General features: G+C 45.0%; 1 protein-coding gene across 1 annotated transcript; it reads right to left on the bottom strand.

Moving 5' to 3' along the window:
• Positions 1 to 6037: 6037 nt before the first annotated feature.
• LOC141121487 (selenoprotein N-like) lies at positions 6038 to 13732 on the bottom strand. Its single transcript, XM_073611118.1, has one exon. It carries the CDS (start codon positions 13727 to 13729, stop codon positions 12035 to 12037), a length of 1695 nt encoding a protein of 564 aa, XP_073467219.1. The 5' UTR covers positions 13730 to 13732; the 3' UTR covers positions 6038 to 12034.
• Positions 13733 to 17694: the final 3962 nt, after the last annotated feature.

Here is a 17694-nt window from a genome sequence, read left to right as displayed (position 1 = left end):
AAAAACACTACAGTATATTGTCTACGTGCAATAAAAATAAACTTCCAGCGCTGTGTGCTTTCATGGAAGGACAATATTCTTCAGATATAACCTCCAGTATTGTTCTCTTGGGCACATTTTAATAGAAATGATGTAATACAGCCCTCATCTACTTTTCCAGATGAGCTGCCAAAATGGCCGGGTTGGGTCGTTGACCAAGGTGACAATCTGCTTCCTTTACAAGCCGGTGCCAGGGAAGGAACTGGGCCTCTTTGAAGGACCATTAATCCTGTCTGACATCTCATCAGCAGCCAAAACATTATATAAAAGCCTATATAAAAAAAAAAACCCTTACATTTTTTAAGCACATTAGTATAAACATGCCCCAAATACATATTTGGGATCGCTGGGAAAGAAGTCAGTGTTATCTAGAACTAGTGTGGAGCCCGGGATTCAGATAATAGCAGCTTCCATTGGTGGCTTCTCACACAAGTGTTTTGGTTCAGGACACATAGGTTACCCTTGAAGGTCATTCTTCTTAACCTGGGATATCTGTAGTTTCAGGAGACAAACCTGACACCCAAAATCTTCGGGGCATCCTGGGAAACTTGGAGGGGTGCAAATCCTAGCCTAAAAAAAAGTCTAGTCTTAGAATCAGAATTCTGGCCATCCCAGTGCCTGGGTATAATCCAACTAGATGACTAGACAAATGATCACGACCCTTGTGGAGCCACCCAGGACCTCCAGGCCTAAAGTGCATGTAAAGCCAAAACTTTTATTCTATTGTTGGATAGAGTTGGGGTTGATAGACCTTGTCAACTTTTATTTGCTGTGTGCCCATTAGCTAGATTCGCCCTCAGTATTTGTATCTACTGTATATTAGGTCAGTAATGTCACAGGCATCACAGCCCCTTTGGATACACACAGCTGTTGGTGGTGGAATGCCCTGTCATAGATGATTGGGTCAGTGGAGATGCGACCATGTGATGGCTTCCCATGTGTTCTACTGAACCGGGTTCAAACCAAGTTCAGACCGAACCCAGCTCGTCCCTGCTGATGACCATCATCATTAGACACAGAATCCAAAACGTTACAGCTGTCACCAGAACAGGGGTGTCCAACCTTTTGACCTTCCTGGGCCACATTGGAAGAAGAGAAATTGTTTTGGGCTGCACATAAAACTCACTAACAATAAAGATAGCTGTTGCGCAGTTTCTCCTGTGGCTCTCAGCAGGTAGGTGTGGCCGCCGGGCTCGTTCACTATAATGACAGGTCATCGTGGGCTGCAACCTATTCGCAGCTCTCTGCGCAGCCAGCGATTACCTGCGGTGATCGCTACTGGACACAAAGTGCATCCAGGAGTGATCACCGCAGAAAAATGCTGGCAGTGTAGAGAGTCGTGAATAGTTGTGGCTACCGACAAAACCGTCATTATAGTAAACGGGGCCAGCAGCCGCACCTACCCACTGAGAGCTGCAGGAGGAACTGCTGCTACATATCTCACCGGTCCTAATTACCGGTGTGAATGTAGCCTATGTATGTGCTGTGTGGGGAGGTAGGAGGCTTTGGCGGGGGGCACAGCCCACACCAGCAGCCCCCTAGATCCAGCCATGCAGCATTTACTTGTCTGGCCCCCTTGCATTGCCTTCTGCTGGTGCTTTTGCAAGAATGGCAGCCCCAGCATCCCTCCAGATGAGCATTTGCCTGGCTGATCCATGTAGGCTGCCGCAACTGCTATGTTTACATGGCATCCCCACCATCCCCTACATATGTGCATGACCCAGACTGGTCTGTGTTGACCACTGCAGCTGCTGTGCCCATCCCCAGCTTCCCTATATACAGGCCCAGGCTGCATGCTAAACTCTCTAAGGCTGCATGCGGCCCGTGGGCTGGACACCCCTGCACCCCTGTTCTGGTGATAACCGTCTAAAACTCCCCTCATTTTGAGAGATTTCTTTCAACTTCCTGTTGCTTCTCCAAGACAAAGAGGTGATATCTTCCAAGGGGTACTCCTGTTCTGGTGACGATTTTCCTAAAGGGGAATTCTCACTTTCCTCTAACATCCAGTTGCATCTCCAGGACAGGAAGTGAAGGACAATCTCACCAACAATACGCTGACAGCTAAAAAATAAGCTTACAGTGGTTTAAAGCCTTCCCTACTCTATCCAAAATGTAAAATATACACTAAATGCACAACTTTTTTAATATCACCATCCCAAACAAATGGGTTGGTAGAAGAGTATGAGTTGCTTGGTGACAGTTTCTCCTGATCTACCCCTATTAGATTTTTTTCTTTGTGGGGTCATGTCAGAGTATTTGTCTACTCTTCAAAACCTTGTTCTGTAGATGAACTCAAGGTCAGAATGAGAGAAAAAATATGCAATTCAAGCAATGTCAGTGCCTTAATCAAACAGTTTGGATTATTTACTAAAACTGCATGATGCAAAATTGGCTACCATGCACAGCTGCACCAGATTATGTGTGCTTCAGTCTTAGTAAATCTCCCCCAGTGTATTTACAGAGTTGTCCAGGAGAATCAGCTTAAAAAGATGCATCATTAAAAGGTTCTTGTCCCATTATTTCATGCGCTGTTGTGCATGAACAGTCCCTTTAAAATGAGAGGGTTGCTTCTGCACAGCACATGTTAACATGCGTGTTATATAGCACCTCAACTAACAGAGCTGGTGCCATGGGGGCCTAGGACCTCATATGATTTTTACTAAACATTCTTTCACGCGGGCCGGAACCGGTTTTTCTCAGCAGGGGATCCGTCCGCGGATCTCCTGCTGAGCTGAGCAAAGTGGTCTGATGACAGGTCCGTTTCCTCTCTGCTTATGCAGAATGGACACGGACACAGCCAACGCTACTGTATGGGCAGCCAGATGTAAACAGACCGGTTATCCGTTTATACCCAACTGCCCTCTGATCCAGCCAGACGGAGGAGAACAGTTCACCTTTCTTTTATTTTATTTTTTTTGCTGGAATGGATCGGACCTGGAGGGAGACAGGTGTAAAAGGGACACAAGTCTGTTTATGTTCAACTGCCTATAGAGGAAAATGGAGGGTCCAATTGGGTTCGGCTGAAAAATGGACAGCTGGACCCCATCAGGCTAGTGTGAAAGGGGCCCTATTTCTTAAACTGTTGGGTTTTTTTGGTACGAAAGGGTAAAACCTTGTTTTTTTTTTTTTTTTGGTGTGTTCCATTGGGGAGATTTTTTTCTTTTTTTCCTGTTTTATAGACACGTTAGGAGCTGAGAGGAAATTCCTCCAAAAAAAGAGGGAAATCCTTCCTTAGATAATAGGAACAAGTATCCCCACTGGAAGATCTATCCCCTTATTTCTATTCCAATGGCAACTCATAACTTTAGACTCTTCCCTGTCACTTTCTCTCTTGGTCACAATGGTAACCAGGACAAATGGAGGGGCTGAATCTGCCCAGTGGGGGCACAGGCAGCAATTCAAGCCCAGTTAGTACCATACCCTTTTCACCCAATACTTGGGGCACGCCCAGTGGAGATACTGTACACATGAAAAGCCAACACACCACACAGGTGAACTTCAAAAATGCAATTTTTTGAGTTTCCATTTTAAAGTTAAAAAAAGTACAAAAACATCCAAGAAAGTGCAAGAAGAAAAATATCCATGGATATTTTGGTGCCTCAGTGGACCATTTTTTCAAGCCAAACAGACATGCCCGATGCCGTCTGTCATCTTGAGAAAGGGGTCCTCTGAGGCACCCGAAACATTGGTGGATATTTCTCTTTTCACACTTTCTGGTATGTTTTTGCACTTTGTTTTTTTTTAAATTACATACTTTAAAATTAAATCCCAATAAAGTGCATTTTTGAGGTTCATTCTTGCGGTGTGCTTTCCATGTGGATGAGCAATAAGAATCCGACTCGGGTTCTAACCTTTCTTCACTCCATTTAAAAAAACTAATAAAAAAAAAAAGTTTTGGCTTTAGATACACTTTAGCGTCACCGTTTAAGCTCAATATTGGAGGTTATATTAATACATAGTAGAAAACGCTGCATCTTGAAAAAAAACGAGACTAACATTCTAAATAATAAGTATTGAATATAAAAATAGTGGAATTATATATACATACAATGTAACATAAGCAACGAAAAGTATTTTTAGCTATCCATTTTCCATTTCGGGTAGGATTTCTGCATAGCAATACTGTTTGGCATTTTTCCAGAATCACTGTCATACATTAAAAATCCACCCCACGCCCGGTCAAGTGAGTCACTATAATACAAACGCATAAAGAGAATGCAGTGAACAGAAAATGGATGTTTGAAGTCACCGGGGCTCCTGGCGGTATTATGTCACCCAACAATGAAGCAGCTGCATTTAAAACAAAACTGCCACTCCAAAATAAATATTTCGGAGGAATGAATAGGTAGCTCTGGAACTCTGGGGTTGTCCTATTGGAATTATTCTTCAATAGTGTGGTCTATTCTCCAGACTAGAGATGTGCACGGCGGACTTGGGCTTTAGGATAGGAGACAAGGAATGAACTGAAGATACAAGCTGCTCAAACCAGCTGCTGACAAAAAAAAAACGTGCTTAACCAATTTACCAGTCAAAATACCATATACAATGTATCTTCAATTCAGTCCTTATATGTTGTTTCCTGAGGAAGAGGTGAGTTTTGACCCACGAAACACTTAGCTTTCTTGTTTGGTCTTCCACCTGATTTTACATTGAAATAAATTTGCATCTGGACCATTATTTGTGGTGAGGAAGTTCAATCTCAGGTTCATTTTCTCCAAATAAAAATCTTTCTTATCTTGAACCAGGTTACAGTTTGAAAGGCATCTGCCTGAATTTTTCTACACCAGTGATATAGGTCTGTATCGCTCGCTAAAATTTTGGAGGAGCTATGCTGGCTTTTTTGTGTGGATCTGATCAAACTATAACCTTGGCCCACTCAAAGGGCATAGGTGGAGCCTGGTGGGCTTCTTATATGTCTTGGATGCTCTTCCAGTCTATCTGGGAGTTAACTTCTCATCCCAGTTTTTCAGATTCTCCTGGTACATAGATCAAATAAATATAAAAAAAAAAACCCAGCAGAGATGGTGGCCTTTAGTAGTAGGAATGGAAGAATTTTTGACTTGCTTTTGATCTGCCTAACAAATCTGCTCATAAGTGGCCAGCAATAGAAAGCCTTAGATGCCCCGGTGACTTAAAAGTGTACGTCTGAGGAAAAAAAAAGATACTCAGTACATCTCAGCAATACATTCATGTCTCCCATTGTTTCATCTCCTATAATAGAGCTGCAATTACAAAAAAATACCTGTTGTTGATTTGTTAGAAATCTAGTGAATTCTTAACTTCCTGTTTGGCCTGACAACACAGTGCACTGAAATTCCAAACAGCCCTGCCTGCTGGACTACAGAACCCCTGCCTATCCCCCACCCAGCCACTTCCCACCCCCGCCTTTCCCCCACCCCGCCAATTCCCATCCCCGCCTATCCCCCACCCTGCCACATCCCACCCCCGCCCATCCCCCACCCCGCCACTTCCAACCCCCAGCTATCCCCACCCCGCCACTTCCCACCCCCCGCCTATCCCCCACCCAGCCACTTCCCACCCCCGCCTATCTCCCACTCAGCCACTTCCCAACCCTGCCCATCCCCCACCCAGCCACTTCCCACCCCCGCCTATCCAGCACCCAGCCACTTCCCACCCCCGCCTTTCCCCCACCCCGCCAATTCCCATCCTCGCCTATCCCCCACCCCGCCACTTCCCATCCCCGCCTATCCCCCACCCCGCCACTTCCCATCCCCGCCTATCCCCCGCCACTTCCCACCCCCGCCTATCCCCCACCCCGCCACCTCCCACCCCCGCCTATCCCCCACCCCGCAACTTCCCACCCCCGCCTATCCCCCACCCCGCCACTTCCCACCCCCGCCTATCCCCCAACCCGCCACTCCCCCCCCGCATATCCCCCACCCAGCCAATTCCCACCCTGCCACTTCCCACCCCCGCCTATCTCCCACTCAGCCACTTCCCAACAGCGCCCATCCCCCACTCAGCCATTTCCACCCATGCCTATCACCCACCCAGCAATTCCCAACCCTTGCTTATCCCCACCCAGCCATTTCCCACCCCTGTCTGTACCTCCCCACATTGGTAGATTTGTTTTTTTCCCCAGCAAAACAAAGCTATTAACACCCTAACTCCCAAGCACTAGTCCACGCACTGTGTGTAGAGAAGCAATCTCAGGAGATGCTGTTCTGGGGGCATACCTATGTCAGTAGGGACTAAATTCCCAGCACCTGTCCCTGTGAGAATATTACAAGCCTGGCGATGAGGTCACTGGGAGTAATGCTAGGACATGTTCTAGAGGGAGGTTTGGCTACTTAAAGTGGTTGTAAAGGCAGAAGGTCTTTTTATCTTAATGCAAATCTATGCGTTAAGATAAAAGCCTTCTGTGTGCAGGAGCCCCCCCCCCCCCCCATACTTACCTGAGGTCCATCTAATTCCAGCGATGTCCATGAATGTCTCAGCCATCTGAGATTCTCCTTCCTGATTGGCTGAGACACAGCAGTGGCGCCATTGGCTCCCGGTGCGGTAAATCAAAGTCAGCTAGCAAATCAGGGGAGAGAGGGGGCGGGGCTCCGTGTCTGAATGGACACACTGAGCTGTGACTCGGCTCAGGTGCCCCCAAGCTGCTTGCTGTGGGGGGCATTTAACAGGAGGGAGGAGCCAGGAGCACAGAAGAGGGACCCGAGAAGAGGAGGATCGGGGCCGCTCTGTGCAAATCCACTGCAACAGAGGAGGTAAGTATAACAGGTTTGTTATTTTTATAGGAAACAAAACACGAGATTTTACAATCACTTTAAAATTTGGGTCATGCCCGGACATACACTTTAACATCCATTAAACAGTTGAGAAGAATAGAGTCCAATTTCCATCATACTCAGTTTACATACACTACACATAACAGGAACCTTACAATCAAAACGTTCTACTTCGTAGCAGTAAAAAGAATATAAAAACGGTGTATATTTTATAGAAAACAAAAAAAATAACTTGCAGAAAAGATAAAATCATGTCTCTCCATCCTGAACATAAGCTATTGAAAAATTTCAGGTCTAACCCATTTAAACTAAATTTAGGATTACACAGTCATGGCAAATAGCTTAATCAGGACCACGAGAATAATCCGTCTGTTCTGCTACAGAGCCTGGATATAAAGGAGATCACACACACACAAGAGGGGCCAGTACAGCCCTGGGAAACCTAAAGTGTATCTAAACCCAAAACAACCAAAAATGTGTATATATTTATTGCAGCACATCGGTCCTTAAAGCGAAGGTCCGCCGAAAAAAAAATATTAAAAGCCAGCAGCTAAAAATACTGCAGCTGCTGACTATTAATATATGGACATCTACCTGTCCAGGGAGCCTGCGATGTCGGCAGCTGAAGCCGATCTTTCTGTCGGCTCTCGGCTGCTGCCGTCGCCATCCTCGGTAAGGGAATCACTTCACTTCCTGGTTCCCTACTGCGCATGTGCGAGTCGTGCTGCGCGTCCTCACTGTCTTCTGTCTCCCAGAACACAGCGGGGGAAGACAGAGTAGGCGCCGGAAGTGGCGTAGGTCACCGTGAACGCCAAAGTGCTCTATGCCAGGAAGTGGGAGCTAATACCTGTATTAGACAGGTATCTGCTCCCTCCTCCCCCCTGAAAGGTGCCAAATGTGACACCGGAGGGGGGGGGGGGGAATCCAAAAAGTGGAAGTTCCATTTTTGGGTGGAACTCAACTTTAAATGTGGTTGCTGCATACATTTTCCTTTTTCAGGCTCCCCCCCCCTTTATTTTCACCTGCTGATCCTGCCAGTAACACACGTCCTGTCCCTTTGTGTCTACACTCATTTATCTATAGAAGGAGCCATGGTTGTCACGCAGGTAGGGTTGCCACCCATCTGGGATTCACCCGGACAGTCCAGGTTTTGAATCATGTGCAGACACATTATTCAGACTGGATTGTGGCTCCCCAAATAACGGAGTGCCACAACCGCAGAGAGCATAGGCCTGTGCATGTGCTGAGTGTGCCTCCTTAATCACCAGGGTTGCCAACCATCCTGCAGTTGTCTAAGCTGAGTGTCTGGGACACTCTCTGTCCAAAGCCAGCACATTAACCCCCATCCCCCCCCCCGTCCTCAGGTGAGTGAGCTCACCATCCACTGTCTGTGACTGAAGTCTCCCCCCCTTCCTTCTCTCTCCTGCCCTCAGAGTGAGTACACTAAGGTAAGTAGTAAGGGGTGCTCTGCAGACTCCCGCAGTGTTTGCCCTTAAACAAAATTGCTGTGTGCCGCTAAAGTGTTTGGGTTTGGCTTGAGGAAAAGTTGGCAACCCTACACACAAGCTGAACTACAAATGTGTCTGTCCTTGTTCATCTCCATTACATGGTGGATAGACGGGATTAATAGTTCACAAAAGGAGAGAAAACATTGCTGTCTTCTGAGTTCACAGAAAGTGATAAGGACACGGCATCTCTGGCAGGATCAACTGGTATTTTCTGTACTTGCTAAAAATGTTCTTAGCCCAATAAAAGAAAACAAAATACGGCCACCACATTCTAAGGACTGCTAAGCTGCAATATATTATATTTTTGGGTTTGGATTTAGATACATTTTAACATTTCAGCTGTTCTTAATTAATGCATAGATACTAAGACTTGAACTATAAGTGAAAGCATTGCGGTTTCTTGTATACAGACGGGTTGTGATAATTTCCGATTCCTAAGTGAAGATATACGGGGACCACCCGTAAATGTTAATGGTTTGATTAGACCAGCCTTTCTCAACCAGAGGAACCCTCGAAATAAAGTTCAGGTCTCAGGGAACCCCTTGGTAAAAGCAATTCATTGGAAGTCAGTGGGAAAAAAAAAATGTCCTTTACATTGGTGATCAGAATGCCATCCTTTAGTGTTGTTGCTGGCTTTGCCAAGGGGCATTTGACCTGGAACTACACAGTCACTATGGGATGGGAGGTCAATCAGCCATGGCTCAAGAAACCTCTAGCATCCTCTGGAGGAAACCTTGGGTTCAATGGAACCCTGGTTGGGAATGGCTGGATTAGACTGTAGAAAGCATTGACTTGCATGGAACACCAAGTCCTATATTTCATGTTATTCAGAAAATAACACTCTGGATAGGTAGTGCTGGAACTCTTGGATTATCCTATTGGCGTTTCTATACAATATATACAATAGTGTTTTAGTGGTGTTTTGGATGGAGTGTCTGGATTCCCAGCTGATGGCCTTCACACATCAAAGGACCCCCCCCAGGTTTTCTTGGTTTGGTGCTTGAGATTGGAGCACCACACATCATGAGCTAATAGTTCAGATATACATTTATACCAATGCAAGATCAAATAGAAGACCATACAAACGATTTAACACGTTTCAGGGGCCAGAACTCACCCCCTTTATTGGGACATAAGGATAAGAGACTATGTATGTGGACTGAACCTGATTAGAAGATACAATATATGTGGTATTTTAACCAAAGAGTAAAGCACAATATTCCTCATGTGGTTGGAACAGCATCTTTTTAACCATTTTAATCAACCTATCCCGTTTCTAATCCTTAAGCTCTGATGAAGGGTGCCCTCAAAAGGTATTAGCTCTTATATAGTGTTTTTATACTCTTCTACTTGATCTTACATTGTTATAAATTTATACGTGGACTATAAACCCATGGTGTGGCATTCCAATCTCACATCCATTTGGATGAAGTTTTGGAAAGTATTGCCTCTTTTGTTAAGGTTATAGGGCACTTTAGAAGGGTTCTATTTAACCCAACTTCTCACGCGCATTAAGATCCACCTGCTTTATTTTCCAATGACTATACATAATTCAAATGTCTTTTCCTACCCTGTTTTCCCGAAAATAAGACCTAGCATGATTGTCAGTGATGGCTGCAATATAAGACCTACCCCCCAAATAAGCCCTAGTTAAAGTCCTTTTAGGTCTTCTTTTCAGGGTAGGGATTATTTTCGGGGAAACAGGGTAGGGTTTATTTGGGGGGTAGGGCTTATATTGTAGCCATCACTGACAATCACGCTAGGTCTTATTTTCGGGGAAACAGGGTAGTACCTGCCCTCATCCATACTCAGGGTTTTTTCAGATTCCTTATCCCTCTGAACCTTTAATTCAATCAGATCCTCTATAAGAAGGGGGGGTTTGAGGTCAAATTTCAAGGAGCCTATTTCATGGAATATGGCATCTCCAATGTATCTTCAGGTTTACTGCACTGGTAATGTACTGCACTTTGGTAAAAAAAAATGCAAAGTGGAAGGCGGTGAGTTCAGTGTTTCTTATTACAACATAGACCGATTGTGTGATTTTATTAGATAGCCCTTAGTTAGGCAGACCTCCCCACTCAACACTCACTGTATAGAAAATCCAATTGCATTAAACAAGGCCTAACATGGTATGTGTAAACCAGTTAAAGTTCAACTGAAGCCTCACACCTTTTTATCTTTATAGCTCTGTACTCCTGACATATTTTGTTTCAAATACTTATCTACTGTAAGTGAAAATGTTGCTTCATGGCCTCCCCCTCCAGTGCTCTGTTCTGGCAGAGCTGAGTAATAGTCACACCCCTCATCACATACCGTATTTATCGGCGTATAACACGCACATTCATTTTAAGAGGGAAGTTTCAGGAAAAAAACATAAATTATAAATAAGAAACTTTGAAGCAAAATAAGGGTCAGTGCCCATCTGCAGCCTCACCATTGCCATCAATGCTGCCTGATCAGTGCCCATCTGTGACTTCACAAGTGCCGTCAATGCAGCCTCATCAATCCACATCAATTCAGCCTCACTGTTGCCATCAATGCAGCAGCCTCACCATTGCCATCAATGCAGCAGCCTTTACCATTGCCATCAGTGCAGTCTGATTGATGCCCATCTGCAGCCTAGAGGGGACAGGGAGGGGGGCAGGACGAGCGCCGACAGATTACATACAGTGAGAATTTCCTATGATAGACAGAACAGTGGTCCAATGGTGGACCAGGAGACGGGACTTCCTGTTAAAGAGGCCGCCAAGTAAACAGGAGATTCTCACTGTATGTAACCTGACGGCGCTCGTCCCACCCCCCTCCCTGTCCCCTCCGAGGCAGCTAAAATTGAAGTATTGGCGTATAACACGCACACGCTATTTGCAGCCGATTTTCACGGTGAAAAAGTGAGTGTTATACGCCAATAAATACAGTAATTCCTTTTATAGACTTCTATTGTAGAGAAGGGGAAGGGGTGTGTCTAACCAGGTCATGTTACTGAGCGCTGTTTACTAAGAGCACTGGGTCTACCACTGGTGTCTATTGAATTGCACTAGCATATTTAGACACCTGGCACAACTGCTGTGACAAGACGAAGGAGGAAAGACTATGAAGATGGATGGTTAGTGTAATGTCTGCAGTAATGATCTGCACTGGATATAGGTGACCTAGAACAGATATGTTTCCCCTCCTCAACAAGAATGGGATTTCATTTTAAATCTGACCCTTAAAAAATACACTAAAACCTTCATCAATGGAAGGCCCAAGAGCAGCATCTACCCATTCTACATTCCTTCTTCACATCATTGTGTTTATTATTATAGCACAAGGCTCTTAAGTTCAATAGCATTATTCTGGAGAAATAAGTCATCTGGTCACCTCCCTGGACAATTCAGTTTGATCTAAGATGAGAAAATACATGATAAGACTTTACCTTGGGAGAAAACCATATCATAATGATCAGCAGAGTCAGTTATGAGAATCTGAAGTAATACAGAAACCTTGCAAGTTCTGTAAAAACACAATTTGACCTCACTCCCTTCTGCCTCTCAAGCCTCCATATTGCTTACCCTACTAATAGACAAGCTCCTTGACCAATAGGGAGACTGCCAAAGTCGAAGGGGTGGGACCAAGCTCAAAATGTATGTAGTTTCAGTTGTCTATATCTTTGGTGCTGGCGGCCCCATCAGTACTTTACCGTGAAGTTACTGGTGTGTTGTATGGACATTATCACAATATTTGTGGAGTGTTAAACTATAAATTCAAAAATGGCTTTGCTTTCTCAAGCCCTTCTCTCAGGAATTTCACATAGGTGGAAGTAGATACATCTTCCAAGCCGTCAGCAAAACTGAACAAGCTGGTGTCCACGTCCTCTGGCTTCACAGAAGTGATATCTAAGAAGTAGTTGGCATTAATGTTGTGGACTACGGTTCCATTGGGAAGACATACCATAATTTCCACTGGGAAATTGTACTTCTCCAAGTGAAGAGAAGCAAATGTTGCATACAGTTTATTTTCCTGGTTATTTTGGAGCTCCTCGAGTTCCTTCACCAGCGACCAACTGCTGATGAAGCTCTCGTTGAGCAAAGCGAGAACGGGCAAACTCTCCAGGACGGTCTCCCGGAGAGTTCGCCCCGAACCTCAGCAGGATTGATCGTCCAAGGCACCCCAAAGCAAGATGGAGTGCACAAGTTTCTTTTCAGCAAAGGCTCTATCAAAAGCTTCAGGGAAAGGAAGGTAGGATACCTTCTTAAACGGGTACATGGTGACTTCAAGCTTTTTGGCAGCTTCCTCCACACTTATTTCAGACTGCCAAATAATTTCATCAAATACAAAGTCTAGAGGTTCACCGTTGGAGCTATGACTGTCAATGACATCTCCATTCTCATCATAGATGACTGAAGGGATAGAGGGACCCATGGACTCTATTTCCATCTGAGGCAGGTAGCCAATGTCCACTTCCATATTACTGCTTTCACTTGCTCCATACAGCCATTCCATATCAACATTTAAAGTCCGGTTATTGGGGACATACATCTTGAAGTATCTCACATGAGAGCCATCTTTGGAAATGACAATATGACCAGTGAATTGACCTGGAGAAAACCAAAAAGGATAATTGGGTGGTTCATTAAGCTGAAACTCAGCATGAATCCGGAAAACAATGTCATAATAGAAGTCGCCAATGGCTCGGATGCAAGCCACTGAGCCTTGAGGAGCAAACCTGGTTTTTATGAATGGACGTGGATGAATCATGGACAACAGTTTATGTATGATAACTTCTTTTCCCTTTGGAGGAGGTGGATAAATTCGGTTATTAGGCAGGTACCCTGTGAAGATATTTAACTCACTTGGAATAATCCACCAAGGATCTCCAAGATCCAATTTGTGCTTTGGCGGGAGAAAGGCTTTGAATTGCTTGGCAAAGAAAATAGTAGTTGGCGTTACTGGCACAGTCCAGTTTCTCAAGCCTGAAAGAGCGCTGTTGGTAATACCTAAAAAGCCATCCTTGCTCTTGGTCATGGTCTCCATGAGTAGAGGCTGGAAATGAGCAGTCACTGACATAGTTTCTCCATTGGGATCAAGGTCCTCCTCCTCTTCGTAGTCAGACACTGGGGTAATCCCAGTGAGTTTTTCAGCTATAGGTTTAAACTCCTCAGGACTTATGTACATATCCTTGTTGCTATCCAAGGAAGAAAAAAGGAAAAGACCCTCTGTGCCAAGTGCCCGAAGAGCTGCCTCCTGCTGCTTCACCAGTTCATTATCACTGTACAACTTTACCCCAATTAGCAGGGCAATTGCGAAAAAAACAATAGTCGTTCTTTTAAAGACTTTATACCAAAACAAGGGTTCTTTTTCTTCCTTGCTTTCTTCTTTGTCCACATTTTCTTGATGCACACCATTTTCCGTCTCCTTGTCTTTTTTCCTCTTCCGAAGGTCAGTGGTCATATCTGCAATAAACAAGAAACTTTTAGTAACAAACTTGCTGGGCAACACAATGCAAATCAAATGTATATTAAAACCATCAAGTATGAAACAAATGTTTGGATGTTAGGCTTTGTACACTTGTATCTAAAAAGGGAAGTATAAGTGCTTAAATCTAAAATGAAGATTTCAATGAATGCAGGTGCCAGCAGCACAAGGGACACATCGGACTGATAATCTAATAATAAATCAAGTCCCTTGTGCTGATAGGTCAAAAGTGTAAAAAAACAAAAAAAAACAAAACAAAAAAAGTAGGCTTTAATGTTAATTCTCACGAATGCACTGCATCCAAAATCTAGGGGGCACCCTACAGGTTCACTGGGCACTTACTTCCTGAATCCTGTGCTATCCTGTAACTTTCTTTATAAATGCTTCTTGCATCACCAATCACATTCAGACTTTCAAAGAAGGTTTTGAATCTGATTGGTGGATGTCCAATCATCACAAGTCAAGTACAGAAAAACTGAAAAAATAAAAAAACATTTTACAGTAGTCAACGGAATAGGAGTTGAGGAAATCTACCCAGCGGGGACACAGGCAGCAATGAAAACCGGAGAGGTGTTCTATCCCATCCCTACTCCACCCAAAACTGAAATAAAAGTCAAATTAAAAAAGCTGGGTGACTTTACTTTAATCATTGTAGGAGATGTATCAATGTCCCCCATATGTGTCCCCAGCAGAGTTTCCCCGTTATTAGTGTCCCCAGCAGAGTTTCCCCATTATTAGTGTCCCCAGGAGAGTTTCCCCATTATTAGTGTCCCCAGGAGAGTTTCCCCATTATTAGTGTCCCCAGGAGAGTTTCCCCATTATTAGTGTCCCCAGGAGAGTTTCCCCATTATTAGTGTCCCCAGGAGAGTTTCCCCATTATTAGTGTCCCCAGCAGAGTTTTCCCCATCATCAGTGTCCCCAGCAGAGTTGTCCCCATTATCAGTGTCCCCAGCATAGATGTCGACATTATCAGTGTCCCCAGCATAGATGTCCCCATTATCAGTGTCCCTAGCTCAGATGTCCCCAGCATAGATGTCCCCATTATCAGTGTCCCCAGCATAGATGTCCCCATTATCAGTGTCCCCAGCTCAGATTTCCCCAGCATAGATGTGCCCATTATCAGTGTCCCCAGCATAGATGTCCCCATTATCAGTGTCCCCAGCTCAGATTTCCCCAGCATAGATGTCCCCATTATTAGTGTCCCCAGCACAGATGTGCCCATTATCAGTGTCCCCAGAAGATGTGTGCAGATTAAAGAAATACAAGCCGACTTCTTCACTGCAGGAGCCGACTTCAGCTCTCCTGCACCTCCCAACTCCTGCCAACTGCTACACACGCAGGCTGTAAGGTGGAAAGATTTCTTTTTACCAAATAACATTTTATTGTTATATTTGTATTACAAGATTACATATTATATACCATCGTTCAAAACCGTACACGTTATTAAAACATTCAATACAAAAAGAAAGAAAGAGGGGGGAGAAGGGAAGAAGGGTAAAGAAGGGGGGAGGGGGGAGGTGGTTATTACATTGATTTGTTTACTTGTTCAAGGTGGGTCCTCCCGACAGTGCCACAGCTCCCATACTTTATTATGTGCTTCCAGCCTGTCCTGTATTCTGGCCGTCATCTTTTCCATCAACTCCACATCTTTAATCCTAGCGTATAGGGCTTCAGGAGTGGGGGGGGAGGTTTTTTTCCAATTTAGGGCGATAAGGCAGCGTGCCGCTGTGAGAATATGACGCATTAATTTTTTGTATGTCTTAGGGATTTTTAGTTGTAGGAGTCCTAGAAGAAAGAACTTGGGAGTCATGGGAACCTGAACCTCCAAAAGATCGGTCAGTAATTGGTGGACCTCAGTCCAATAGGGGGTAATCAATGGACAGCTCCAGTATATGTGAAGGAGTGTTCCCCTTTCTTTCTGACATCGCCAGCAGCGGTCGGAACTGGAGGGGTATATGGCGTGGAGGGTGTCTGGAGTCATATACCAGTATAGGAGGATTTTATAAGTATTCTCCTTGTATAGGGTACAAAGGGAGCTTTTTGCCGCCTGGGTCCATATCGTCCGCCACTGCTCCATGGGAAGTTCCTCCTCGAGGACCCTTTCCCACCTGATCATGTAAGCATGCTTACCTTTAGTTTCTAATGGGTAGGCATTTATTATTTTGTAAATATCAGAGATTAGGCCCTTCTGGGCTGTGCCTCCCATAATCAGGTTTTCGAAAAGCGTTGGAGGAGAGAACTGTAGGTCAGACGCTATGGACAGGGCATAATGGCGTATTTGCAGGTAGCTGTAGAAGGCCTGACGTGGAAGGTCATATTTGGTTTGAAGATCAGAGTAGGGCAATAGTCTGCGGGTTCTAGGGTCTACTATGTGTCCGTAGTGGAAAAGGTTCCGCGACGACCACGGGTGAGACATCTGGCGAGTAAGGCTGTCTGGAATTTTGGGGTTATAGATGAAGGATGTTAGGACCGACTTTTCTGAGGACAATTCATGTACATTTGATAATTTGTACCACAGTCGGCGAAGATGGGACACGGCTCCCAGTAAGCGCTCGGGGGGGACTTCCGCCCTTGCGTTCCATAGTAGGTTATTAGGGTGGGTCGGGGCTAACCATATTTTTTCAATCTCTGTCCACCTATTATAGGACCGTTGAGTAAACCAGGAGGCTATAGCTCGTAGTTGGGTGGCTTGATAGTATTTAATGAGGTTGGGGAACGCGAGACCTCCATCTGAGCGTGCCGCCATCATTACCGACCGAGGAACCCGATGTCTTTTGTAGTTCCAGGTAAATTTAAAAAGGTCAGATTGTAGTTTACTCAGGTGGCTGTGGGGGACAGGGATGGGTAGAGTTTGGAAAAGGTAGAGCAGTTTCGGGAGGATTGTCATCTTAATCGACGCGATCCGACCTAGTAGGGAGATGTGATGTTTTTTCCATGATGTTAGCAGGGCTCTGATGGAGCGGTATATGGGGGGAAAGTTTTCCTGATATAAAGTGTTAAATTTTGTAGTGATGTGTACCCCTAGGTATTTCAAGGAAGTGATTTTCCAGTGATATGTGAAGTTTGCTTTCAAGTGTGTTGTTTCCGTGTCCGATATGTTGATTGGAAGGGCCTCTGATTTAGAGGTATTAATTTTATAGCCCGACAGGGCTCCATATTTGTCCAGTTCTGCGTGTAAATTTGGCAGGGAGACTCTGGGTTGGGTCAGGGTAAGGATCACGTCGTCTGCGAACAACGAGATCTTGAACTCCCGCCCCCTAACAGAGATCCCCCGAATATCCTGATTACCTCGGATAGAGGCCGCCAAGGGTTCGACACATAATGCAAATAGCAGGGGTGACAATGGGCATCCCTGTCGGGTGCCGTTTGTTATCGGAAAAGCTGGAGAGATGGCAAAGGGAGTTCTGACCTGTGAAGAGGGATTTGTATAGAGATGTTTAATGGCTCTCAGGAATGGTCCCCGAAATCCCACGTGTTGTAGTGTGGCGAACAGGAAGGGCCACCCAAGTCGGTCAAAGGCCTTTTCGGCATCTAGGCTGAGTAGCAGAGCTGCCGTTTTCTCCCTATTCGCCACATCCACCAAATCAATCACCTTCCTGGTGTTGTCTCCTGCCTGCCTAAGGGGGACAAAGCCCACTTGGTCCTTGTGAATTAGGGATGGGAGGATCTTGTTCAACCGGATTGATAGTAGTTTAGTGAAAATTTTTAGGTCTGAGTTCAGCAGGGCAATAGGTCTATAGTTGGCACATAGGGTAGGGTCTTTTTCTGGTTTAGGGATCAGAGTGATAAATGAGCGCTGCATGTCTGACGGGATGGGGGAATCTCGGTAGAATGCATTAAAGAGTTTGCACATATGTGGTAAGAGGATGGGGAGAGCTGCTTTGTAGTATTCGTAGGGTAGTCCGTCTGGTCCGGGGGCCTTGCGTGACGGGAGAGTCTTT

This window comes from Aquarana catesbeiana, unplaced genomic scaffold (genome assembly GCF_042186555.1).
Source record: "Aquarana catesbeiana isolate 2022-GZ unplaced genomic scaffold, ASM4218655v1 unanchor188, whole genome shotgun sequence".
In the NCBI taxonomy this organism is placed as follows: Eukaryota; Metazoa; Chordata; class Amphibia; order Anura; family Ranidae; genus Aquarana; species Aquarana catesbeiana.
This window is presented reverse-complemented; position numbering and strand designations above follow the sequence as displayed.